Below are 26,992 nucleotides of genomic sequence, written 5' to 3' on the forward strand. Positions count from 1 at the left end.
TCATTATTCCGACCCTTTGCCTCCTGCCAATCTTCCTTCCAACATAGTATCTTTCCTGTAATACCAGGGCTCTTATTTTGATAAGCAGCCTCATGTGCAGCACCTTATCAAAGTCCTTCTGAAAATCAAGTATTTAGAAGCAATATTGCCATTAAGTTAGCCATAACTATTAAACAAATGCAAGAACTTAGATCACAGAGCAGTATAACACAGTAGAGGCCCTTCAGACCAAGAAGTCGTGCTGACCTCTTCAGCCACTCTAAGATCAATCTAACCCTTCCTGCCACATAGCTCTCCTCATATAAAATGCTGGAGGAATTCAGCAGTTCAGGCAACATCTATGGAGAGGAATAAACTGTTGACGATTTGGCCCGAGATCCTTCATCAAAGCATTTTTCTTTCATCCATGTACCTATCTAAGAAGGCTATCAAACTATGCAAGCTATGCAAATGCAAGCTAACAAGGTTTTGGCTAACAGAGCTTTGTGAACATTTTACAAATCAAGCTTGAGAAATCTGCAAGTTACTGTGTAAGAAAATATGAGGTTCTTCATATTTGTTCAGGACAATTTAAAAGAAAGAATATTTTTAAAATGTCGAAGAAAGTCCTAAGTTTTGATGTATACAGGGATTTTGGTACGCTGGTTCATGAAACATGTGGAGCTAACAAATAGGTGCAGAAAGCAGTTAGGGATGCAGATGTATGGTATCCTTTACCAGAAGGATGTTGAAGCACAGAAGGCAGAATGCTTGCTGCAATTACACAGGGCTTTGGAGTACAACATGCAGATGTAAGGAAGGATGACTTGTCTTGGAGCTTGTACAGTTTGCATTCATGAGCTTGATTCCAGGTTTGAGTGAGGTTGGCCCATGGGTTGAGATTAAGGTTGGCTATAATGTCTGGAGTTTAAAAGAAGGGAGGTGATCTTATTGAGATGTAAAGGACATTGGCAGGGTTCATAGCTGTGTGATTTCTATTTCCAGCACTTCTGCTCTCACCCTCTCTCCTCACATCCAGAATATCTTCTCTGCAACTTTAAAACATTTTACTGATTTTTATCATAAACTTTTAAGCTGAAACATCAACCTTGTTCCTCTCTCCATGGATTCTCCCTGATCTGCAGAGTATTTCCAGCATTATTATCCCACAAAGATGAAAAAAAATCAGGTTTGCAGGATTCAGATCAATGACAGGGAAAAAACACCTTAAGTTTGCTGCAGGGTATTTATTTAAAGTATAACAAGAGATTAGACTGTTTTAGTACATCTGAAACACAGTGTAGAGTGATTGAAGAAAGAACATGTCTCAATTCCTTCTGCTCACTGGGGACTACAATTTACGATGACTGGTCCGGAGAAGCTCAGAGGCCTTGGCACCGATCGAGACTTGGTTCAGAGGAGAAGTCCACTACTTGTTCACTACTCACACTTACATAATCATGAAAGCCCATACTTCTTTTATAATCTGCGCATTCCAGTCAGCTACATCCCTCAGTCTAATTATTTAATGCATTTTAAATTGTCAACTGAACCAATCTCACTTGTTTCCAAGAAAAATCTGGTTATTTCACATTCCTTAATGTCTCACATCAGCCTACTTCAAGGCCTCAATCACCCTTGGGTAGTGGTTGAGGCAGATACATATGAGACATTTTACATACTCTTAGATAGGCACAAGGATAAAATAAAAATGAAGGACTATGGGAGAGGGGAGAGCTGAATTGATTTTAGAGTAGGTTAAAGGTTGACACAATATGAAGGGTCGAAGGGCCTGTACAGTGCTCTACTATGTTGTATGAACCAAGACATTTAGTTTTACTTATCTTGATTAACTTATCTTTTCATTGTGGAGAACATGGGGTGACAACTGCATTTTGAGTAAAAAGATTGCTTTTAACGCTATCATTACAATGTATTTCTTATTTCTGATTTGGAGCAGCCTTTTTGCTTCGGATTGTGAGGGTGGAACTAGAGTGATACTTCCTCAGACTGGAGAATCCAGAACCAGTTAATACCATGGAGTTGTATATAAGATGAAGAGAACTGTGTTTATTCAGTAGAAGGGGAAAGGTTAGTATTTGTTGGCTGATAAACTTTCATGATGAGAGGTCAGCAACCTGGGCAATTTCTTCCTCCATAGATGCTGCCTGGCCTGCTGAGTATTTCCAGCATTACTGCTTTTGTTGTTTCAGGTTTCCAGCATCTGCCATGCTTTTGACTTTGAGACCCATGAATACTGCCTCACTATTTTGCTCATGTTTTGCACTTTTTAAATATATTCATATTGTAATTTATAGTAATTTTAATGTATTGCACTGTAGTGCTGCCTCAAAACAGTAAATTTCACGACATATGGTACATCAGTGATAATAAACCTGATTCTGGTTCTGTTATCTGACCCAAGAGAATCAAACATTGAGGTTAATAGTTTTCAGAACTTGGGAAAGCAAAGCGAACGAGTAAGTTGGAGAAGGATAATAGATCAGTCATGAAGTGGATAGCAGGCCAAAAAGGATGAATGGGAGAATGCTTCCTATATCTAGTACTTTATCAAAGCAAGTTACTCAAAGTAGCCAAGAGTGAAATTGATTAGGGAAGGGGGTAGCTAATCACAACTTGCCTTAGGGTTGCTTTTGAATGATGGGAACCACCTGTAGTGTTATACACTGATAGCAGAGACTTTAATTTTTAAGTGCTTCCAATCACCACCCTTTTAATTATTTTCTTTCCACAACATAAATTTGCTTTCAAAATATTGAGATATACACTCAGTGGCCTCTTTATTAGGCGTAACTGCTTGTTAATGCAAATATCTATTCAGCCAATCACGTGCCAGTAACTCAATGCATCAAAGCACGCAGATATGGTCAAGAGGTCCAGTTGTTGTTCAGACCAAACATGAGAATGGGGAGGAAATGCGATGTTAAGAAACTTTGACGGTGGAATGATTGTTGGTGTCAGATAGGGTGATTTGAGTATCTCTGAAATCTGGGGATTTTCACACACAACAGTCTCCAGAGGTTACAGAGAAAGGTGCAAGAAACAACACAACCACACACAAAAAAAATCCAGCTAGTGACAGTTCTGTGGGCAAAAACACCTTGTTAATGAGAGAGGTCAGAGAAGAATGGTCAGACTGGTTTAACCGGACAGGATGGCGACAGTAACTCAAATAATCAGGCATTACAACAATAATGTGCGGAAGAACATCTTCGAATGCACAATAGGTCGAACACGAAAAGAAGGGGCTACAGCAACACAAGACCAGGAATATACACTCCAGTAGGTACCCTATAAAGTGGTCACTAAGTGTATATCGCTTTGAAATTATTGGTATTGTCACGTGGACATAAGCCTTAAATATTTTCTTCAGTTATTTGCTTGCCTCAGGAGGACATCATATATAACGTATGGAGGAAACAAAACACTGTTTATAAAAGAACAACTTTATGGCAAGAGCCGCGGTGGCTTGTTCGCAGGGGTTCTTTTCAACCGGAGAGCTTTACGAGCTTGGTAGAAAGTCCGACATATGATTGAAGTTAATTCGGGAAATCAGAAAACAGGCAAAGATTTACAATCAGGTTATAGGTCAGACAGCCTTAAGGGTGTTTCTCGCACACTGAAACTTTACATATGGTAAGTTAAAGTTCTATGGAGATGTGACCATGCGTCGGGAGCACCAGTGGCACCAGTGGCCGTAACACTGGAGACTCTCTCTCGCAGTGCAGTTAATTGCCTCGTTATGCGATTTATCGTCTGTGGCAAAAGCTTCAGGACCTCATTCTCGGCCGTGGGGGGAGGAGGAACCTCTTGAAACCAAAGTAAAATTACTTAAGACATTTAGTAGGTCGAGCGGGGGAGATGATTGTTATTGATCGGTAACCTTCACTGGATGCTGCGAGGAACTGGTCTGCTTTGGACGAACTCAGCGCGTCGAGCAGCATCTGTGGGAGGAAATGAATTGGACCTGATGCGGGATTTCTAGTCATAACGTCGATATTTCCCCTTCTCCCACCCCCCACAGATGCTGCTCGACCTCCAGCACATTAACTCTTGCGGCAGATTCCAGCATCTGCAGTCTCCCGTGCCACCTTTCAACTGATTCCTGCGCCCTGTCGCCACCAATCCCACCCCCCCCCCCCATTCTTTAACACCTCTGAACGGTTGGGTCCGCCTCTTTGCTGGACACCCGCAGTCTAAAAAACTGCTGGATGGAATGAAGAGCAGATACAGGTCCTAAAAGAGCAAGACGGTCTTTCGCGAACTGCATGTGTACGCAGTCAATCGATTCGGCATCTCTGACAATTACAGCTACAAAATCACCAAAGCATCAGTTTGCTCATTCCACATTGTTGGGGATGAAAACATTATAAACGGGAGTTACGTGGGTGATATAGAAATACCGTAGTTTATCATATCATTCCTATAAATACCAGTAAACCTTTATACTTGCTCAGCGTCAACATTTCTCTCGTTACAATAGATTGATCCTGGTTTCCAGTGATGTTCATAGCCCTAGAGGAAGTTATCTGGCCACAAAGCTGAAGCTGAAAAAAAATTATCCTCGAAAAATATAGTTCACAAATTCGTCCCAGCACCCCAAATAACAACGTTATTCCAATCTCTTGGGATAGACATTGCATCCAATAATTGTTGCTGGTTTTATTTTACAATAAAATTACACAGTGCTCCCTAAAACATTCAACTAACACAACTGTGTAACTTGTTAAGCTACATAAACGGCAGAGGCAGTTTGCTAGAATCGTGTTACAATAGGTACATGTCAGCTTTAAGGCGGTAACAAAACTGCCCTGGGGTGGAAGAATGAGGGGTGATTTGTGTTTTACTATCTCACATTTGAACCTATCACTAGAAAGGAGGTTTTAGATATTAGAGAAACAATAAATAAATACATCTTTACATGCCAATGCGGTGCGCACACCCTCAAATGTGAGGTCGAAAGGTTACAATAATTGTTTGCCTAACGAGGGTTCGGTCGAAGCATAAATACCAGGCTGTTACTGTCGATTACTGCAGAGGTTCAGCCGCAACCCTACTCAACACCTGCAAACCCTGCCAGTTAACAGGCTCAACATTCAGTGAGTATACGGCGTTGTGCAGAGAACGCGTGGAGAGGCAGCAGCTCATTTAATAGATGGCGCATGCCCTTCCTACATTTTCTGCTTTTCCACTATTTACGAAGAACAATAAATGTTAATACATTGCTGTAAAATATTTTCTTCTTCCTCGCTTCTTTGTATTTGCCTCGTGGTTAAGCCATTGAATTAACACCAGCCGGAAGAAGGAATGTAACATTCTATTGAGAAAATTGCCAAATGCAAACTTGATTTAAACGTCTGAGAACTGAAATGTTGCTTATTATCGAAATCCAATGAGGTGAATCTTTCTGTCAACAAATGCATTCATGTTGATCCCTTTTTGTTTCCCGCAGTACTTAAACATATCCCCCAAGAGATAGTTACGACGATGTGCAAAGTTTGGAAAGTTTTTGGTACGCTCCTTGTCGCGATACTGGGTTGTGCGCGCTGTCTTCCCCTGGATGACGAGCCTCTGTGTACGGCGAGGGGCCGCGCCAAGTACAGCCTGGTCTTCACGGGCAAGTGGAGCCGCACTGCCTTCCCCAAACAATATCCGCTCTACCGGCCTCCGGCGCAGTGGTCCCCGCTCATTGGTGAGTGTGCGCCCCGGCAAAATCATCTTGGCTTTGTTTTAATTCAGCTAAACTGATAACAGTAAATCAAGATCCAGCTTATCTATTGGGAAATATGATCAATTAACCCGACTCTTTACGATCGTCTAGACTACCTCTAACAATTCGTTTTAAGGTGAAAACGAGATATTCTTTTCTGTCAGAAATTTATTTCTTCCCGGTACTATTGAAAGTCTGAACGATGCTGCCCCCTGGTGGGATCTTTACCTTTAATGACATTTCCCCCGTAACTTCATTTCAGAGTCAGGTATATATATCATCACGGGCATGATGCAGTGAAAGTTACTGTTCCGCATCAACAGTACTGTGTAAATATTACCATACGTTTCAAAAATAAGTGGGTGAAATACAAATAACGTGTTTATGGGCCGTTCAGAAATATGATGGTTGCGAGGGAAGACGCTGTTCTTAAAATGTTGAGTATGGGTCTTCAGGCTCCAGTACTTCCATCATGATAGTAGTAACGCGAAGCGGGCATGTACTGATCGGCGAGGGTCCTTAATCTCTTCTGAAGATGGTGGCTCTCCACCTTGAATCACTGTAATCCCAGGAAAGGCATTCCATGCTGCTGTTGGTTATGGAGTTCTAGGAATCTGACAATGATGTTGAGAGATCAGCCAAATATTTAGAGCAGAGCCTAGGGAAGAACTTGTTGCTGGAGGCTTATCCAAGTGTTTGTAGCTGTTTGAGATGGTGGCAGTTGTGGACTCGAAAGGTCAATCGGAAGAAGCATTGGTGTGCTGCTGCAGTGTATCTTATGGATAACACACACTGAACTAAAGGCACATCGCCTTTTGCAGGAGGAGTGAATATCCAGGATAGTGGAATAACGGGTTCCACTTAAACAGAACTGCAAAAGGGTTTCAGGCCGAAACGGCGACTGTACTTTTTTTCCATAGATGCTGCCTGGCCTACTGAGTTCCTCCAGCATTTTGTGTCTGTTGCTTTGTCTTTAACTTTGCGTCCTACTTTGCATGTCCAGGTAAACGTCCATGTCTATCAATGAATTGGGACAATTAAGTTCAAGTTTATTGTCATTTGACTGTACATATGTATACAGCTAAATGAAACAATGTTTCTCTGGGACCAGGGTGCATATATCACATAGGGTAACAAAGTAGGGAATATAGAGTACATAATAGTAACAGAAAAACAGATGATAAAAATATTCTGCAGATACACAAGTTGATATAAAGAGCATATATGACATATGGTTAAATATACCACAGTATAATACTAATGTTGCTGTTACCCAGCTGAACAGTTCTTGTTCTTGTACTGTGGTATCTTCTGCCTGATTGTAGGAGGTCAAAGAAATTGTGGGACCGATGGAAGGGGCCCTTGACAAAGTTGAGGGTTCTAAGAATGCAGTGCTTTTGGTATATGTCTTGGATGGGGGTGGGGGGGGGGAGAGGCCCTGAAGATTCTCACAGCAATCCTCACTATCCGCTGCAGGGTTTTGTGGTCAGATGCTCTGCAATTCCCATAGCAGATGGTGATACAGCTGGTCAGGACACTCTCGATTGTGCTTCAGTTGAATGTGATTAGAATGGGAACGGGGAGCCTTGCTCACTTCAATCTCCTCAGGAAGTGGTGGAGCTGCTGTGATTTATTTTGACTAAAGAGGTGGTGTTGAAGGACCAGGTGAGATCATCCGTGATGTGCACTCCAAGAAATTAGGTGCTCCTGATACTCTCCACAGAGGAGCTGTAACGTGCAGTAGGGAATGGTCAGCTTACATCTTCCTGGTCAACAATCATCTATTTAGTCTTGTCCTTATTGAGACTTTAGTTGTTGTGTTCACACCCATCCACAAGCTGTCCTGCTTCCTCTCTGTATGCGGAGTCATTATTGTTGCTGATGAAGCCAACCTCTGTTGTCTCATCAGCGAACAATGATGTGGTTAGAGCTGGATCCAGCAGTACAATTGTACATCTGTACTGCTAGATCCTGGCGGTTGCCAGTGCTTAATGTAATTTAGCTAGAGATGTTGCTGTCAACTCAGACTGACTGAGGTCTCTCCGTCAAGAAGTCTGAGATCCAGTTATAGAGAACCATGGCTAGTTTGGAGCATGGGTCTGAAGCACTAAAGCTGGAACTTGCTGGGTCAACGGTTTGGCTGTATCTACTGCTTTAACATGGACTGCATTGAATTAACTTCTGGGAACTCTGGAGGAAAACAAAAATGGCATCCGCATTGCAACACTCCCTGAAGATGTCAGCATATGCATTAGCATTACCTTTCGCATTCACATGTTAGAATCCAAGATCCTAAAGTAGAATATTCATGGAATTAAACTAGGAAGTGCTGGAAATACTCAGCAGGTCAGGTAGCATCTGTAAAGAGAAAGAAACAAAGTTAACCTTTCAGGCTAATTATTTTCTTTCTCTTTGTGGAATGCTGGCACTGATATTTACTTCAGATTTCGAACATCTGCATCTGTCAATATTTCTGGAGTTTTTGCTTTCTGTCAGTAGTTTAATCATCCATTGTTCTTCAGAATGGGATGTAGCAGAATTGGAAAGCTTAGATCAGATCAGTTGGTTGTGAGATTGATGAGAACTGTTGGTTACACATCGTTTAGTGTGCATTTTCTGTAACTTCACCACATTGAAAACTCATTTTCGTTAAGTCTTTATTGAAGGAGGGTTGGATCTCTGTCTTGATGTTATCGATTGTGACAAATGTGTTAGTCCATGAAGTTACACACTGTAGTAGAATACTGTATAATACTGCTGCGATGTCCCACATTGTATTTAGGATCTGATATGATTCTATTCCATTTAGCACCATGGTACTGCCACACACAGTACAGAGTGTGAAGGCAAGGCAAGGACTATGTGATGGTCACTTCTATGGATATTATTATGTGCAATGGGTAGATTACTGAGAAAAAGGAATAAACAAGAATGTTTTCCATTGCATTATATTGGATAAGTAGTTTTATCCTGTCTATTTTCTTTCTCCTCCTACTACAAGTACCATCTTTCCTTCAAGACTCAATCTTTGGATTGTTAGGAAGCCGTGCTAGTGATAAATCTTGAATTGGATGGGATTAGTTTCATTTGCCATCATGTTCAGCCAGATATTGTGGGCTGAAGAGGCTGTTTCTGTGCTATACTTTAAACACTCTGTGACTTGCTTCCTCCTTTTTCTAAGATCTATTAGACTTCAGAAACTATCAGTCTAACTTCAAAAGAAGGACTGTGTATGTTGAATACTGATGATTTGCTAACTGACCAGTTATCCAGCTAAAATGCATTGCCAATTAATTCCTAGCAGACTATCCCTTTGTACAATACTGAAATTCTAAAAAAATCCTGGCATGGGTTGCAGTTTAAAGTAGTTTGCTTCACATCAAGGAGTATCTATTATCCTGGATAAAGTTTTATTTTTTGGAGGAGGAGATGTTAGTGGAATAACCAACATTTGGCACTGTGATGAATTCAACTGCACTCAAGGTATACAGTGGAACAGTTTCCATAAACTTCCTGTTGTCTTAGAGGAAGGTTAAAAACAGCTTCTGGCACCAGGCTGTGGAAATTCCAGTGAAGAATCTCCGTTCTGTCTGTATGACTACAATGGACTGTTCAACAGAATCAGAATAAGGTTTTGTATCACTGGCATATATCATGAAATATGTTTGTTATGTGGCAGTAGTACATTGCAATACATAATTAAAACTGTAGACTGCAGGAAATAGATTTAAAAAGTTAAATTAAATAGTGCAAAAAGAGAAAAAAAAGTAGTGAGGTAGTGTTCATGGGTTCAATGTCCATTCAGAAATCTGATGGAAGAGGGGAAAACCTATTCTTGAATCGTTGAGAGTGTGCCTTCAGGCTCCTCTACTTCCTCCCTGATTGTAGCAATGAGAAGAGGGCACGCTTAGATGATGGGAGGTCTGAATGATGGATGCTGCCCTTTTGAGGCATCGCTCCTTGAAGATGTCCTGAATGCTGGGGAGGCTAGTACCCATGATGGAGCTGACTGAATTCACAACTTTCTGCAGCTTATTTCGATCCTGTGCCATGGAGTGATGTACCAGCCAGTAAGAATGTTCTTCATGTTGCATCCATAGAAATCTGCAAATGTCTTTGGTGACACACCAAATCTCCAGTTTCTTTTCTGTACTTTCCACTTATCTCTGCCTGAAGCCCAGCTTGGACATTCAAATTTAACCTTTAATTCTATGTATGTTGGGTGAATGAACTTCCTTTATGTTTATAAAAGTGGTTTCAGTGTTACTGCATCTCAGTTCATTAACCATATTGCTAATTTATCCCAAAACTTAAAATTCAAAAGTCAGGTCTTATTCATTTCTAATCAAAATATGTATGCCGTATACAACTCTGAGATTCGTCTTCCCCCAGTCATGAAACAAAGAAGAACCATGGAACGCATTTAAAGAAAAAAATCCGTTATTTTGGTATTAAAAATTGGGGAAGAAAGAAATGTTTGGTATGACAGCAAGTTGGGTCACTTTGACACTATAAAAAAAGCACAGCAGCAGGGAACTGTATGACCTGCTCAGCCTGTTCTGTCAGTTGATTTGGCTAATCCTGTGCTTCAAGTTCACTTTCTTACTCAACCACCATATTCCTCATCATGCTGAATAGCTAGGCATTCACAGCCTCTGGAATAAATAATTACGAAGATTTGCTATTCTCTGCGTGAAGAACTGTCTCCTCATCTTGGTCCAAACTGATTGACTTATTGTCCTCAAGCTAAATTATCTCTGTGTTGTAGAAATTATTGATAGGAAACTTGTTAATGGCACGAAGGTAGCACTTTGGCATTTATGTATCTCGAGGACTGGACTGGAGCTCAAAATTTGAGCTAACAATTAATTCCAATACCAAGGGAGCGTGCACAGCTGGAGGACCATCTCCTGGATGTTAAGTTGAGATTCTGCCTGATATTGGATGAATGCAAAAGCATCAATTATACTATTTGGAGATGTAAAGCAAGTCCCTCAGCCAACATTCAGTCCTCAACCAATATGTCTAAGACTGTTCCCATTGGTAAGAAGATGAAGAAAAAGGGGCAAAGAATGAAATGATTAGCAAAGTAATCAAAATTAATGAGGAAAATTGTTCATAGCAATCAGTGGTAAGGATCTGGATTACATTGCTGGGAGAATCGTGGAATCAGATTTAATTGCCATGTTCATAAGAGCTCGAGATAATTACCTGATGGGAAAGGACTATACAGGGCTTTGGGGAAGTTGGAGTAAATGGACTGATTTTGAATGGAGTCAGTAAAGACTTTGCAGGTCAAATGGCCTTCTATCAAGTGTAGATAGTGGTGTAGTAATGGGGACTTCCTTAACTGGATTTCTTTTTCTGGAAACAGTAATTGGACATTGGTTTTTTGGTGTTATGTTTTTTAATGAATAAAATTGAGGCTCTTCTTTATGCAGTGGTCACCCACAGCAGCGATTACCACATGTGGCGGCTGGGCGAATATGCCAGTAATGGAGTGCGGGAGTTTGTGGAGAAAGGCGAGGCCTGGCCATTGATGAGAGAGGTTGAAGCATCAGGCGAGAAAATCCAAAGTGTCTATGGAGTTTTCTCAGCACCAGCTGTCCCTAGTGGTGTGGAACAGACATCAACTGAGTTTGAGGTGCATGCCAGGCATTCTCTTGTAAGTATTCACCTCCCTGTGTTAATAAACATCGTTTAATAATTTAACCTGCAATATTTCCCAAACCTCCATCTTATCCTATTCTATCACAACTGTCCAGAGCTGAACTGGACGTTTCATGCCTTTGTCTGTTACACATGAACTTTGGCTCATATATACATTTAGTGGCTACTTCATTAAATACCTCCTATAGCTAATATAGCTATGTACGATTGTGGTTTTCTGCTGCCTTAGCCCATCCACTTCAAAGTTTGACATGTGTGTTCAGAAATGCTCTTCTGCACACCATTGTTGTAACATGTGGTAACTTGAGTTATTGTCCCCTTCCTGTCAGCTTGAACCAGTCTGGCTATTCTCCTCTGACCTCTCTCATTAACAAGGCTTTTTCACTCATAGAGCTGCTACTCACTGGATGCTTTTCCCACCATGCTCTAAGCTCTAGTTCTGCATGAAAATCCCAGAAGATTTGTAGTTTCTGAGACACTCAGACCACCAACATTCATTCCATTGTTTAAAGTCACCTAGATTACATTTCTTCCCCATTCTGATGTTTGCTCTGAACACCAACTGAACTTCTCGACCACGTCTGTATGTTTTTATCTATTGACTTGCTGCCAAATGATTGGCTGATTAGATATTTGCATTAATGAGCAGGTGTGCTTAATAAAGTGGCCAGAGTGTACATACCAATATTAAAACCAAGCACTGTAAGCTCTGTCATAGTAGCTGTGTTTTTAACTACAATTAGCTGCTGCTGAAGCCTTTATTCTCAATTTGAAAGTTCTAAGATATTCCTGGATGCCCCCTTGTATTCTTATGTCAATTCAATACTCTTTGCTCTCTAAAATCTTTGCTGGTACTGTAATTTGTATGCACATCAGTTTGCCCATCTTGTCTGTACCTGCATTGGTTTCTAGTTAAACAGTGGCGTGGCTTTAAAGTCCTACCCATGTTCAAAACCATTCATGGTCTCCTCTGCTTAGTTCTGCAATGACCCTGAAACCAGTGCTATCCAGGGTGTTTTAGGCCATTCTCCTTCGATAATTGTTGGCCATATATTCAGCTGCCTCAACACTGTCCTCTGAGATCACCCATAGCTCTCAAACCTCCCCCCTGAGAAAAGAGAATAAGCTGGTAGCACTCTTTTCTCCTTTTCAGTGGCTTTGGTTGAGACAGCCATCTCTGGCACTAATACACTCCAAGTCCACTTCAGTATAGGGGCAGAGCCTGCATCTCCGCAACTTCAACACACAGCAAGCCTACTCTAGGCAAATGGCAGATGCAGTATCTGTTCAAAACACACTCCTGGAGAATGGAGCCTGCATGTCCTCAGCACTAAAACAGAACAAATCCACACCTTTGCACATTACTGCTTGGCTGTTGGCATTTCTTTGTGAACTGTGTATCTCTCTAACACCAGTATCAGCCCAGTTTGCATCTGAAATTGAATGGGAAAACATCCGCAAAATCTATAAAATTAAATAAAAATTGCTGGCACACACACAAGGTATTCACCCAATATTTTCTTACCCATCTTAATGGATGCAAGGGAGCCTGCTGAAGAATTCGAATTAACCATGTCCCTTGTGCTTATTTCCAGCTGTCCTTCATTGCTCGCATTGTGCCAAGTCCGGACTGGTTTGTAGGTAGTGACAGTCTGAATTTGTGTGAAGGAGATACTTGGAAGGAGCAAGTCCTCATGGATCTGTATCCCCATGATGCTGGAACAGACAGTGGCTTCACTTTCTCATCTCCAAATTTTGCAACTATTCCCCAAGAGACAATCACTGAGGTAACAATATAATGGAAAACATCCAGACAAAGTACAGGCATTAAATGGAGAACTTACCAGTATGCTATCAGTAGTTTTGTGGTCAAAATGTTAATTTCTTTTTCAGATTGTGAAGACTTAGAACAGGCGAGTAGCTGTGTGACTGTCAGGAGAAATGGAAATAGGCAGTTAGAGCAGAGCACCCCTTTGGCCATTCCCCTCAAAAACAAGAAAACTGCTTTGGATCTTTTAGTGGGCGATGACCTCCTGGGAGAATGCCACGGCGACCAGGTTACAGGCACTGACTATGGGTCAGTGGTGCAGAAGGGAAAGAGAGAGAAGAAGGGAGTGGAAGTGATAGGAGACTCGATAGCGAGGGGAACAGACAGGAGATTCTGTGGATGTGAACGGGACACCTAGATGGTAAGTTGCCTCCCAGGTGCCAGGGTCAGGGATGTCTCAGATGGTGTCCACAATATTTTGGAGAGGGAGGGGGAGCAGCCAGATGTCTTAGTAAATATTGGTACCAATGACATAGGAAGAAAAAGCAATGAAGTCCTGAAAAGAGAATTTAGAGAGCTAGGTAGAAAGCTGAGAAGCAGGACCTCTCAGGTAGAAATTTCTGGATTACTGGATTGTGCCTGTGTCACGCACAAGTGAAGGTAGAAACAGGATGATTTGGCAGATAAATGCGTGGCTGAGAAGCTGGTGCGGGGGACAGGGCTTCAGATTCTTGGATCATTGGGATCTCTTCTAGGGGAGGTATGACCTGTTCAAGAGTGATGTCTTGCACCTGAACCCAAGGGGAACCAATATTCTTGTGGGCAGTTTTGTTAGAGCTGTTGGGGAGGGTTTGAATTAATTTGGCAGGGGGGCGGGAACCAAAGTAAAGGGACTCAGGATAGGATAGATGGTAAAAAAGAAAAGACAGCATGCAGTCAGACCGTCAGGAAGGGCAGGCAGGTGATGGGACTTAGTTGCAGCCAACAGGGTGAGTATCAAGTCATTAGGGATGCGGAATCAGAAAGGATAGCAAATATGGTACTCAAGGTGTTGTATCTAAATGCATGTAGTTTATGAAATAAGGAGCCAGGTATGATGTTGTGGCCATCACTGAATCATGACTGAAGGATGATTGTAATTGGGAGCTGAAGGTCCAAGGTTACATGTTATATCGGAGGGATAGGAAGGTAGGCAGAGGGGGTGGTATGACTCTATTGGTAAAGAATGGCATCAAATCAGTAGAAAGATGAGACATAGGATCAGAAGGTGTTGAACCCTTGTGGGTTGAGTTAAGAAACTGCAAGGGTAAAAGGACGTTGATGACAGTTATATACAGGCCTCCCAACAGTGGCTGGGAGGTTACAACAGAAAATAGAAAAGGCGAGTCAAAGAGGCAATATTATGGTAGTCATGGGAGATTTTAACATGCAGGTCAATTGGGGAAAGTCAGGTTGATAATGGATCTCAAGAGAGTGAGTTGGTTGAATGCAGTTTGTCATTGAGTCTACTAGGGGATCAGATATACTAGACTGGGTGTTATGTAATGAACCAGAGGCGATTAGGGAGTTAGGGTAAAAGAACCCTTTAAATTAGTGCTCACAATATGATTAAGTTCAAGTTAAAATTTGATAGGGAGAAAGTAAAGTCTTATGTAGTAGTATTTCAGTGGAGTAAGGGAAATTACAGTGGTATGAGAGAGGAGTTGGCCAAAGTAAATTGGAAGGAGTTGCTGGCAGGGATGACAGCAGAGCAGCAATGGCATTTGTTTCTGGGAAAAATGAGGAAGGTGCAGGACATATGTATTCCAAAAATGAAGAAATACTTAAATGGTAAAATAGTACAACCATAGCTGTCAAGAGAAGTCAAAGCCATTGTAAAATCAAAAGAAAGGGCATACAACAAAGCAAAAATTAGTGGGAAGATAGAGAATTGTTAAGTTTCTAAAAATCTACAGAGAGCAACTAAAAATCATTAGAAGAGAAGAAATGAAATATGAAAGCAAGCTAGCAAATAATATCAAAGTGGATAGTAAAAGTTTTTTCAAGTATGTTAAAAATAAAAGAGAAATGAGTGTGGATATAGGACCACTAGAAATGAGGCAGGAGAAATAATAATGGGGGACAAGAAGATGGCTGATGAACTAAATGAGAGTTTTGCATCAGTCTTCACTGTGGAGGACACTAGCAATATACCTGATGCTCTAGTGTGTGAAGGAAGAGAAGTGGGTGTAGTTACTATTACAAGAGAGATGGCGCTCAAATAGCTGAAAGACCTAAAGGTACATAAGTAACCTGGACCAGATGAACTGCATTCTAGGGTTCTGAAAGAGGTAGCGTTAGAGATTGTGGTGACATTAGAAATTATCTTTCAAAAAATCATTGGACTCTGGCATGGTACCAGAGGACTGGAAAATTGCAAATGTCACTCCACTCTTTAAGAAAGGAGGAAGGCAGCAGAAAGGAAATTAAAGACTAGTAAGCCTGACCTCAGTGGTTGGGAAGATGTTGGAGTCAATTGTTAAGGATGAGAGTACTTAGTGACACAGGACAAGATAGTACAAAGTCAACATGGTTTCCTTCAGGGAAAAACATACCTGACAAACCTTTTGGAATTCTAAGGAGATTACAAGTAGGTTAGATAAAGGGGATGCAGTGAATGTTTTAAATTTGGACTTTCAGAAGGCTTTTGACAAGGTGCCACACACGAGGCTTCTCACCAAGTTAAGAGCCCATGGTATTACAGGAAAGTTACTAACATGGTTAGAACATTGGCTGATTGGTAGGAGGCAGTGAGTGGGAATACAAGGATCCTCTTCTGGTTGGCTGCCAGTGACTGGTGGTGTTCCGCAGGGGTTGGAGCTGGGACCACTTCTTTTTATGCTGTATATAAATGGTTTAGATGATGGAATAGATGGCTTTGTTGCCAAGTTTGCAGATGATATGAGGACTGGTGGAGGGGCAAGTAGTGTGAAGCAGATGTGGAGTAATTTCTTTAGCCAAAGGTTGGTGAATTTGTGGAATTTGTTGCCACATGCAGCTGTGGAGGTCAGGTTGTTTAGGCAAAGCTTGATAGGTTCTTGATTGGATATGGCATCAAAGGTTACAGGGAGAAGGCTGGGAACTGGGGTTAAGGAGAAGAAAAAAAAAGGATCAGCCATAATTGAATGGTGAAGCAGACTCGATAGGCCAGTTGGCTTAATTCTGCTTCTATGTCTTATGTATTCCTAACCTCCTAACAGACCTCTCAGTTAATGGTAGGGAGACATGGCATAAAAATGTTGGGAACCCCTGATCTAGATTCTCTTGTACAGATGATGAGTCTAATTTCCAGATCTGTCTCTAGAAATTAGTTCCTATGGTAATTGAAGTGGTCCAGGTTGACCACAGAGTGCCACATGTGTTGTTGACACCCTAGAGCTTGACTGTGATGCATCTGTGGTCATGAATATCATTGTGGATGGTGTGTACGTAAAGGCAGTGTAGAGGAACTGGAAGTCAGTGGATATGAGTGGCAGTCCTCCTACTTGTGTGTCCGTACTGTTCTATCGGACATTACGTCCAGGAAATGTAAGCCAGAGTACGCCTGAGGGATATTATACAGAAAATGCTGACAACACTCAACAAGGGCAGCAAAAGGCAACTAAGTCAAAACTTAAAGCCTCAGAACTGATATATTAACTGTTCCTCTTTCTACACGCGCGACCTAACCTGTTACTGTTTCCAGCATAAATACAATCTGCAGATACTGGAAATCCAGAGCAACACACATAAAATGCTGGAGGAACTCCCAGCAGGTCAGGCAGCATCTGTGGAAAGGAATAAACAGGTGATGTTTAGGGCTGAGGCCCCTCATCAGCATTTTCTGTTTCTATCTCAGTTTCAATGTCTTTTGTTTTGATTTTTCGTATGTGTGCAGACTTATATACCTACAAGGTCAATATCATAATCTGCAAGGCACAATCTGTATTTAGGGATTTATACTCTAGCATAAGGGCAGAGCTTTTAACCAAAGTAAAGAAGGTCTTACTTTTGTTTGCACTTACTATTTTACATTTGTCAATTTCTATTGCAAGACAGTTTCTTTAAATTTCTAAGTATTAACTCGCATTAAATGAGGGAAGATACTAGCTTCTAGGATCACAAGTTCTCTGATTTGCATACTGGTAATGTATGAGTTGTTATGTTATAATTACCTGACATCCAATGTTTCTTTGTATTTTCATAGAAGAACATGACAGAATAAAATAATTTACAAAATCTTCATGGTTTCAGAAACCAATTATATATTATCTACTTCATGCTAACGTTTTAGTGATTGAGATACAAATGTCTTGTTGACTGTACTTTTATACTTGACTGTTTAATGTGCCTCTATCATGTAGATAACGTCAAGTTCACCAAGTCATCCTGCAAACTCATTCTTCTATCCCAGACTGAAGCAACTGCCTGCAATTGCAAGAGTAACACTGACTAGGCTGAAGGATAGCCAGTTAATTGGGATTTCTACAGTTCAATCCAATCTTTTTCCCATGGGAAACGAAATAGATGACTCTGTGTCAGGTGTGTTATATAAAGCTCTTAATGCAAATTTAAGTGGGAAATTATTATCTGCTGATTTGCTATCTGCATAACATGGGATTGGCCCCAGCATCCACCTCAAATCTTTTGCTATATAACATTTTTGTCCTTATCCACATTATTCAATCGCCAACAAAATTATGTGCCTAAATGGGAAAAATCAGGATGCTTCTTTCAAAGGTTTGAAACAGCCAGAGAGTCAAATGTCTTCCTATCATGCTGGAATTGACTTAATCTTTGCTCTTCCAATTGTGGCTTTAGTTTCCCGTGCAATTAAATCATGGTTTTTCCTGTTTATTTCCATTAATTCAATACATTAAAGTACCAGTTTAGTTAGATATTTTGTTAATTTAAGAAAACTTGAAAGGAGAAAAGACTGCTTCACCCATCAAGCCTTTTTGCCAGGGTTGTAACGTCCATTACTAGAGGGCATGCACTTAAGGCGAGTGGGGGCGTTCAACGGAGTCGTGCAGGGCAAGCTCTTTTTTAAACAGACTGTGATGGGTGCTTGGAAAACGCTGCCAAGGGTGGTAGTAGAGGCAAATCTGATAGAGGTGGTTAAGAGGATCTTAGATAGGCACATAAATGTATTGAGAATGGAGGGATTTAGACAGGGTATAGGCAGAATGGATTAGTTTTCATTAGTTGCTAGCTTACCTAGTTTGGTACAACATTGTGGGTTGAAGGACATGTTCCTGCTCTGTACCATTCTGTGTTCGTGAAGCTTGTGGAATCATAATTCAAAAGGTTCCACTAGTTCCTATTTCAGAGCTCATCTTCTTACTCCTAGGCCTTGAAATCAAAATGGTGAAATAGAGGCTTACTCATGGAAAAATACCAATTCTGGAAACTCTCAATCCCACAACAAGATCCAACAGTACCAGAATGTAGCTCGCCACTACGACCTTCTCAAGCCCAATTAGGGACTAGATAATTCTCTTATGTTACAGAATAGAATTTGGAAAAAAAAAATCACATAAGTCTGGTGGTGTATTGCAGGCATCAGTGCTGGGACATTTGCTGCTTGTGATATATATTGTTCCATATACTAAAACCTGGCAGTAAGTATGACTAGTAAAATCGATTACTGTATGCATTAACAAAAAGCTTGCCCCGCATATCTCCTTTCAACTTATCCCTACTCATTTTACATGCATGCCCTCCAGTATTAGACATTACAATCTTGGGGAAAAGATACTTGCTGGAATCTTAGCACTAAATGTTAATCATGTTCTACAATTCTTAACTGGTATACATCCAATATAAGTCACATAAGCATCACTTATTTTGTTCATGAGATTCTGCTTTGGGAGGTAGATCATTTTGAAAGGCCTTTATAGGAATATAAAACAACTGTTGACAAGGAGTAATTGAAATTGATTTTTACTATTTCATCAATTGACTAACCAATAATTAATTTTAAAATAACAATACTGGTTTCATTTCACTTAACGATGTCTTCTGAGAATGCAATTTCTCTTGCAACTCTTTTTTTTGCATTAAACAATCACAACTGATTGCATATTCCATTACAGAAACCCCACTGGATTGTGAAGTTTCCACGTGGTCTTCCTGGGGCCTGTGCACGGGGAAATGCACAGAGGTGGGGATTAAGCACCGCACTCGCTACATCAGGTTGAAACCAGCCAATAATGGTAACCCATGCCCAGTGCTCGAGGAGGAGGAGCAATGTGTTCTGCACAATTGCGTGTAACAGCGCCACCCAGTGGTGACAACTTTTGTTGGATTTTAAGGACTGAATCTTACCAAAGATGGGATACTCATGCAATACCAATGAACTCAGTTGTTAATAATCTAGGTTTTTAAATGCCAGCTGCATTGACAGTTATTCCGTGTTAACACTATTTTTATTCTGTCAAGTTTGAAGTTTGCTGGTTGAAAAATTCAGTTTCTCTCTACCTTGTTTAGCATCAATAATCCAGAAATTAGTGTAAGCCTTGAATCAAAACTATAGTCATCGATACATAGTGGTAACTCATCTCTTAAGCGAGCTCGTAGATTAGAATGCAGCTTTGAAATCACTCCCAGCATCTTGCATTATTTATACTGTGCTCCATTTCAATTTACACAAATCTTTATGTTCTATGCTGCTTTACGATGTGGATGGCAAATGTGATGCCGTCTAGAATCTTCCTTTGTGATAATATTTATACAAGAAGATCGATGACTATTTTAGTTTTAATTTTATAATCTGAATTTAATTACCTGGCAATGTGCAGTAGCTAATTAATAGTTCTAAGATAATAGCCAAAAGAATTATTTAAAAATAGTGATGTTGATGTGCTTTTGCCCATGTGTTCTTATTTAAGAGTTGCCTTGTTCTATAAATTAACTAGATGAGTGATTGGGTCTTAAGAGATTGCAATCACTTTTCTTTGGCAAACAACATCATGTACTATTTGAAGACCTTGAACATTAACAAATAGCAGTGCCCTTGAGAAAGCATTTTGACATTAACTACAAGCATTTTGCCACACATTTCAGTTCCCCTTTTACCCAGTTCTATCTTTTGAGTGGAAGTCTAATCAAAATATTACAAATAAATGGTGCATTAATTAATGGAACTCTTTTAGCCCAGCTTTTCTCTTTATAAATATCTACATTGCTCATCAAGGAAATTAATGTGTTTCAATGTAAAGTTTAACATACTGTTTTTAATTATTTTGCTAGTGAAGAAGTTGTCTCCTGAAATGTTAGCACTAGTGTTAATTAAAATCAAAAGCCAAAAAATACAATATGTGTATAGAAATATATATATAAATATATCCTTGATATTAGAACAGTTTTTATGTATTTCTATAGGTCTCTCAAACCAATTAATGTTCACTGGAATTTACCAATTATCTAATGTTCTGCTGGGGATCCAATATTGACTAAAACATATAGATTTATGTGATTGATATATTGATGCAAGACATTTTGTGATGTCATGAAAATGATTGGATTTCAGACAACTTCTTAGGAAATTTGTACAGTAAACCAATAATTTTAACCATTGTTTGTGGGATAGAGTAGTATGCATGATTCTTCATGAAGAGAGAAATCAAATCTGTGGAAGAGTCATTTGAATATACAGTATATAGCTTCATTAACCAGCCATAGAACAGAAATGGTTAGGATATCATCTCTGGGATTTCCCAGAATGTTTTCATGTCGATAAATTGAGAGGCTCCTAGTGAGCACTCATCCTTATTGATTTGTTAAGGTACTTAAGAGAAGTTCAACATGGTGGTATGACATGTTGGTCAATGTGGGTGTGGTCAGCACATTTCTTTTTTTCTAAATGAGACTAGTAAAACAACTAGATTTGATGAAAATGTTATATTCTCTATTCCAGATTCTTCAAATTGAACACGATTTCTCATACAGGTATTCCAATTACAAGTAATAATTTGCATTAACATAACTACTGTACTATTCACATCCCTGGTGATTCTAGCTACTCCGAACTTGAGGGAAAGTTGGTGTCTTTGGTATTAAAGTCCCACTTTGAAATAGTATCTCAAATTAATTATGCAACACACAACAACAGAGTATAATGAAAATTATTTTAGTTGAGCAAAGTTTTTTTAAATTGCTGGTACTGCTGAGTTAAGAACTTGTGGGGGCTTTCAAACTTGTAGGATACATGTGAAAATATACAGTTTATAAATCAAAGAACTGCAGATGTTGTAAATCTGAAAGAAAAGTAGAAATGCTAGAAGCACTCAGCAGGCCGGACAGCATTTGTGGAAGGAGAAACTGCTAATATTTTGGGTCCCTTCATTAGAACCAGTCATACTTCTGATGAAAGGTTGCAACACAAGTCTTTGACTCAAGAGGTACTGCAGATGCTGGAAATCTAGAGCAATACACACAATGTGCTGGAGGTACTCAGGAATAAACAGTCAACTATGGGGCTGAGACTCTTCTTCACCTTCATCAGGAGTCCTGATGAAAGGTCTTGGCCCAAAATGTCGACAGTTTATTCCCATCAATAGATGCTGTCTGATCTGCTGAGCTCCTCCAGAACATTGTGTGTATTGCACAAGAATTGACTGTTCTCCTCAAAACAAGATTATACAATACTGTTTCACCATTTTTCTAATTTTTGTTTTCAATATCCATGCTGCATGAGTATTATGCCAAACACAAGCCATGCTTATGATGACTGCTGGTCAATATTTCAATTGTGTATTCTTTCCTAACACAAAATTTATTTACATAAATTTACTTTATGTAAAATATATATGAACATCTTATCTCCTCTTCTAAATTGTGGATCAATGAAATGTTGGGATTGAAGTGTGGAATGCATTGGCAGAGCTTGGATATATGGTACATGAGCAGTAATCTGCCTTTATCTCTGGTATGGATAATATGCAGTGAATATTAGTTCATTTTATGTAAACTGTACTTCTGACTTAATTCACCCATATAATACCAGAGCACAACTGTGAGAGCAGGTTGTATTAACAGTTTCAGTTTAGAAAGGATATAGGATTGTTTTAATTTGATGGTACTTAAGTTGATCAAGGAAGTTTAATAGCAGTACTTAAAGCAATCTAAGTGTTTAATAACAAGATGGAAGCTCTGCTATCAGAGAAAAAATATCCTTGACCATTAGACCATTGAGAATTTAAATCAGGAAGGATATTTTCACACAAAGAACAGCTGAAATTTGGAAAATTCCATCTAACAATTGAGTCAATTGAAATGTTCAAAACTGAGATTGAGTGCTTTGTTAAGTGTGGTGTTGAAGGATACTGACAAAGCCAGGTACACTGGTGAAGCACAGGCCAATGTGATCTGACTGAATGTGAAGTGCTCGATGGCCTGCTCATATTCCTCTGTTCAGATGTACTCTTAAAATGCATGAGTGGTACTGTGCTCGGATTTGTATTTCGTTAAATGGATGCACAAAATCAATTTGCACTTGCACTTAGGATTCTTAATTTTGAATTTTTGCATTGTGCATAATTTCAATTCAAAAAGGACTACTAGAACAGATATTGCCACCATTAGCTGATATCTTCTGCTTGTGTGCCACAGTCTGTACTTCCAAAAGGCCCTGTGTTTGCTGTTTTCCAAGTTCTTTATTTCCACTGAACATGTATTTGTATATACTTGACTGCTTGTACATTGTTGTATTTAATTCTATAGTTGCATAAGTGAATATCTTTTGTACTTGTTTGAATCCAATTAAAGAATAAATGTTTTGTCTGCTTGTTCTAAATGGGGAAAATCATGCTCTAAATAGAAAAATTAAGTCAGAACTAAACTTAACTCATTCTTTGGTTATTTTTATATAGATTACCAGATCCTTGATCCATAAGTTTCTGCTGAGGCACATTTGGCCTCAAATGGTAAAACTGATCTGTATTTAATAACACAAAATGGATATCAAAGCAGCAGATGTACTTTGTATTCCATATCCACAATTTTAACCAAATTCTAAAGGTGGAATACTTCATGTACCCATGTACTTGATGCAAAAAGGTGACAGCAAATCTCTAGAGTAACACATAAGGTGCTGGAGGAACTCAGTGGGTCAGGCAGCATCTAGCAATTGACATTTTGGTTCAATTTCCTTCACAGACTGAGAGACAGAAGGTAGAGATAAGGGGTGGAGCAAGAGCTTCTTAAGAGGAAATGGGTAAATCAGGAGGAGAAAGGGGACAGAGTGGGAATAGTTTACCTGAAATAAGTGGAGATGTGGTAGCATAATGGTTAGGTGCAATTCCCGCTGCTGCCTATAAGGAGTTTGTATACTCTCCCCGTGGTCACCTGGGTTTCCTCCGAGTGCTCCAGTTTCCTCCTACAGTTCAAAGACATACTGGTTGGTAGGTTAATTGGTCATTGTAAATTCACCCATGATTAGGCTAAAATTAAATCATGGGATTACTGGGTGGCATGGCTCGAAGGGCAGGTAAGGCCTATTCTGTGCTGTATTTCAATAAATAAATAAATTAATTGGAAAATTCAATGTTCCCGCTATAAAGGCAGAATATATGGAGCTATTCCTCTAGTTTGTCTTCTCACACTAGCAGTGGAGGAGGCCGATGACGGACATGTTGGTATGGAGGGGGAGGTTGAATTAAAACGGCCAGCAGCTGTGAGCTCCAGAAAGCCACAGCAGATGGAATGCAGATGCTCAGCAAAGCAGTTGCTTGGCCTGCAGCCATATCTCCTGATAACCTTTCATGAAAATGTAGTTGGTTGTCTTCTAAATGTTATTAAAACATAAGAAGCAGAAACAGAAGTAGGACATTTGGCCCATTGCTTCTGTTCTGTCCTTTAATAGAATCATGGCTGTTATTTTACCTCCATGGCACTTTTTTTGCCTGAATTTGTATTGTTTAATTGAGCAGCACTTATTATCACCTATTCTTCCTACCTGTGAATGGGAGTTACCATCTGACAAACCACTAAGGAAGCATATTATCACACCATCTACCTTTCTTAGAATTTTATATCTCTAAATAAAATTACCTCTTATTCTTCTAACGTAAAGATTCTCAACCTGGGGTTCACACACCCCTTGTTTAATAGTATTGGTTCATGGCATAAAAAAGGTTGTGAACCCCTGTTCTAACTTCTATCTAATACAGGGCAAGCTTGTTCAAACTTTGCATAGAAGGTCTCACCATCACTGCAAGGGGTTTCCTGTACCCAACACTCCTAGCTAACTCCATCCTCCCTGTACAAGAAACCAACCTGTTTCTTAAGGGAAGTACATCCTTCAGTGGATCTGGAGAATAAAACTGTACAAAAGGCTAACACTGTTTGCCTTTAACTGCTTGCAGTATTCTACTGTAACACTTATGCCATTGGCTGGTGTATGTCTAGGGGAAATCAGTCCACCCGCCAAACCGCGCCTCCCGTATATGTGGATGCTGTGAAATGCACACTGGTACAAACACGCACACACAAGATCAGACTGCACACCATGTACGGTTACAGAATACACTTTATAAATCTTACTAGAACTAGGTAATTAATAGTGAAACAATATATATGAAAGAAAAGGCGCCAAAACTTATCAGAGCTCAGTCAATTTGTGCACAACCGTTGGAGCTCAACTATCTAAGTCTTTGGTCCACCATTTGATCTTCTCTGACCTCCTCAACCCGCTGCCTGGGACCAACCTCGGTGGTCAACCAGAGCACATCCAGCATGGCCTCCTTCCTCGCGATCTCCCCTCCAACTCCCCAAAAGACCGCGCCACACTAGCTTACAGACTCCCAAGAAAGAATAACATCTATCCCAATTGTTTTAACAAATGAATACAATTCTATTTATCAGTAATTATAACCCAAACAAGCTGCGAGAGAAAGCACTCTCTCACCAGTTACCATAATAAAGAAGCATTCTTACTTCAACAGCCATTTTGATTAATATATGCAGTAACATAAAGAAGAAACCCCTTACACTATGTTAACCCTGTGATTTATGTACAAGTTCCTCTGATTACCCAGACTCCCAATACTTATTCTACTTTTCTACATTCTTTTAGGTCATGTTTCTTCATATCACAGAAGCTTCTAGAACAGAAGCAAGCCATTTGACCCACTATGTCCATGTTGACTATCAATTATCATGTATACTAATTCCCTTTACTTACATCTGGTCTGTAGTCTTCTTTGTCTTGACAATTCAAGAGCTTATCTGGACATTTTTGTGTGTTGTGTGTGTACCTGCTTCTACCACCTGCTCAGGCAGTACTTTTCAGACTTCAATCATCCTCTGGCTGAAAGATTTCTTCCTCAAATTCCCTCTGAATTTCTCCCCTATTACCTGAAAGCTACACTCTCCGGATATAGTAACAGTTTATTTTCTGCACTGTCTGTGTCCCTCATAAATTAGTACACCTCCATCTGCTACCCAATCGGTCTCATTCTGCTTCAAGGAAAACAAGCCCAGCCATTCCAGTCTCTCCTCTTAAGTTAAGCACTCCATTCCAAGCAAAATCCTGGCCAATCTCCTTTGAGCACTCAAGTGCAACCACATCTTTTCTATGGTGTGGTGACCAGAAATGCACACAATATACCAGCTGTGGTCAAACAGGTTATACCATTGCCTTTATGTTCTTATATTCTGTGTCCCAACTAATGAAGGCTGGTATCCTATGGGTCTTTTGTATTTGTGCTATATACTTTTGGATTCTTGGAATTGTATACCAAGGTTCCTTTGCTCCTCAATACAGCTTGAGATCATATAATTGACTCCATGTGTTCCCTTTATTAGTTCTCATTTGTTAACATAGATATGAGTTTATCATTGAAGAAACAGATTCAATATGCCACTTTTTGATCACTCACTTAACTTTATTTTCTATTTTAAAAACGTTGTTTTGTATGGCAGGTGTTTTTGCCTTCACACTTCTAATTTTTTTTTTCAAACTTGGCTTGATTCATGATGAAGTGTCACCCAGGTGGACTAGACACGAGTCCATCCGTTCAAGAGTCAAGTTTGGATCAGTCTTTGTCTGGCATCTTGTCCTCAGCCATTCCAACATGGGTGACCCTAAATTGGCCTTGCCTGATGGAGTCTTTGAAGCATACAAGTCTCCACACGATGTCTTAACAATTCAGAATAACCATTAAACTTAAGTGCATTTTCAGAAGGCCTTTGACAAGATACCACACGAGGCTACTTAACAAGCTGCAAACCCACGGTATAACAGGAAAGATTCTAGCTAGGATAAAGCAGTGGCATTATTTACATTATTTGTTTGCATTATTTGAGATCATACAAATCATAATTTTGTGTAATAAACTCATACGGCACTTTATTGAAAGATTTCTTTTAGAATATCCATCTATTTACATGCCCTACTTTTGTCTTTTTTTATCTGGCTGATTATGGTCATGGAGGATTTCAATATGCAGGAAGATTGGAAAAATCAGGTTGGTGCTGGATCTCAAGGGGGGAATTTGTAGAATGCCTACGAGATGGCTGTTCAGAGCAGCTCGTGTTTGAGCCCACTAGGGGATCAGCTATTCTGGATTGGATGTTGTACAATGAACCACAATTGACTAGAGAGGTAAAGGGCCCTTTGGGGCTAGTGATCATAATATGATGGAATTCACCCTGCACTTTGAGAGGGAGAAGCTAAAGTCAGATATATCTGTATTACAGTGGAGTAAAGGGAATTACAAAGGCATGAGAGGGGAGCTGACCGATATTAATTGGAAGGGGACACTAGCAGGGATGATAGCAGAGCAGCAATGGCTGGAATTTCTGGGTGTAATTCAAAAGATGCA

At 39.9% G+C, this 26,992-nt stretch overlaps 1 protein-coding gene across 3 annotated transcripts; it reads left to right on the plus strand.

Moving 5' to 3' along the window:
- Positions 1-4,724: 4,724 nt before the first annotated feature.
- On the plus strand, positions 4,725-22,956 carry spon2b (spondin 2b, extracellular matrix protein). 3 transcript variants are annotated; one of them, XM_059965609.1, is made up of 7 exons: positions 4,725-5,099; positions 5,453-5,692; positions 11,152-11,375; positions 12,976-13,167; positions 16,873-16,974; positions 17,531-17,708; positions 19,262-22,956. In XM_059965609.1, the coding sequence occupies exons 2-7, from the start codon at positions 5,488-5,490 to the stop codon at positions 19,438-19,440; spliced, it is 1,080 nt and encodes a 359-aa protein (XP_059821592.1). In that variant the 5' UTR covers positions 4,725-5,099; positions 5,453-5,487; the 3' UTR covers positions 19,441-22,956. The 3 variants fall into 3 exon arrangements, with proteins under 3 accessions (XP_059821592.1, XP_059821593.1, XP_059821594.1); XM_059965610.1 differs by having other exon boundaries at positions 4,725-5,692; XM_059965611.1 differs by lacking the exon at positions 16,873-16,974.
- The last annotated feature ends 4,036 nt before the right edge of the window (positions 22,957-26,992 follow it).

Source organism: Hypanus sabinus, chromosome 3 (genome assembly GCF_030144855.1).
Source record: "Hypanus sabinus isolate sHypSab1 chromosome 3, sHypSab1.hap1, whole genome shotgun sequence".
Taxonomy (NCBI): Eukaryota; Metazoa; Chordata; class Chondrichthyes; order Myliobatiformes; family Dasyatidae; genus Hypanus; species Hypanus sabinus.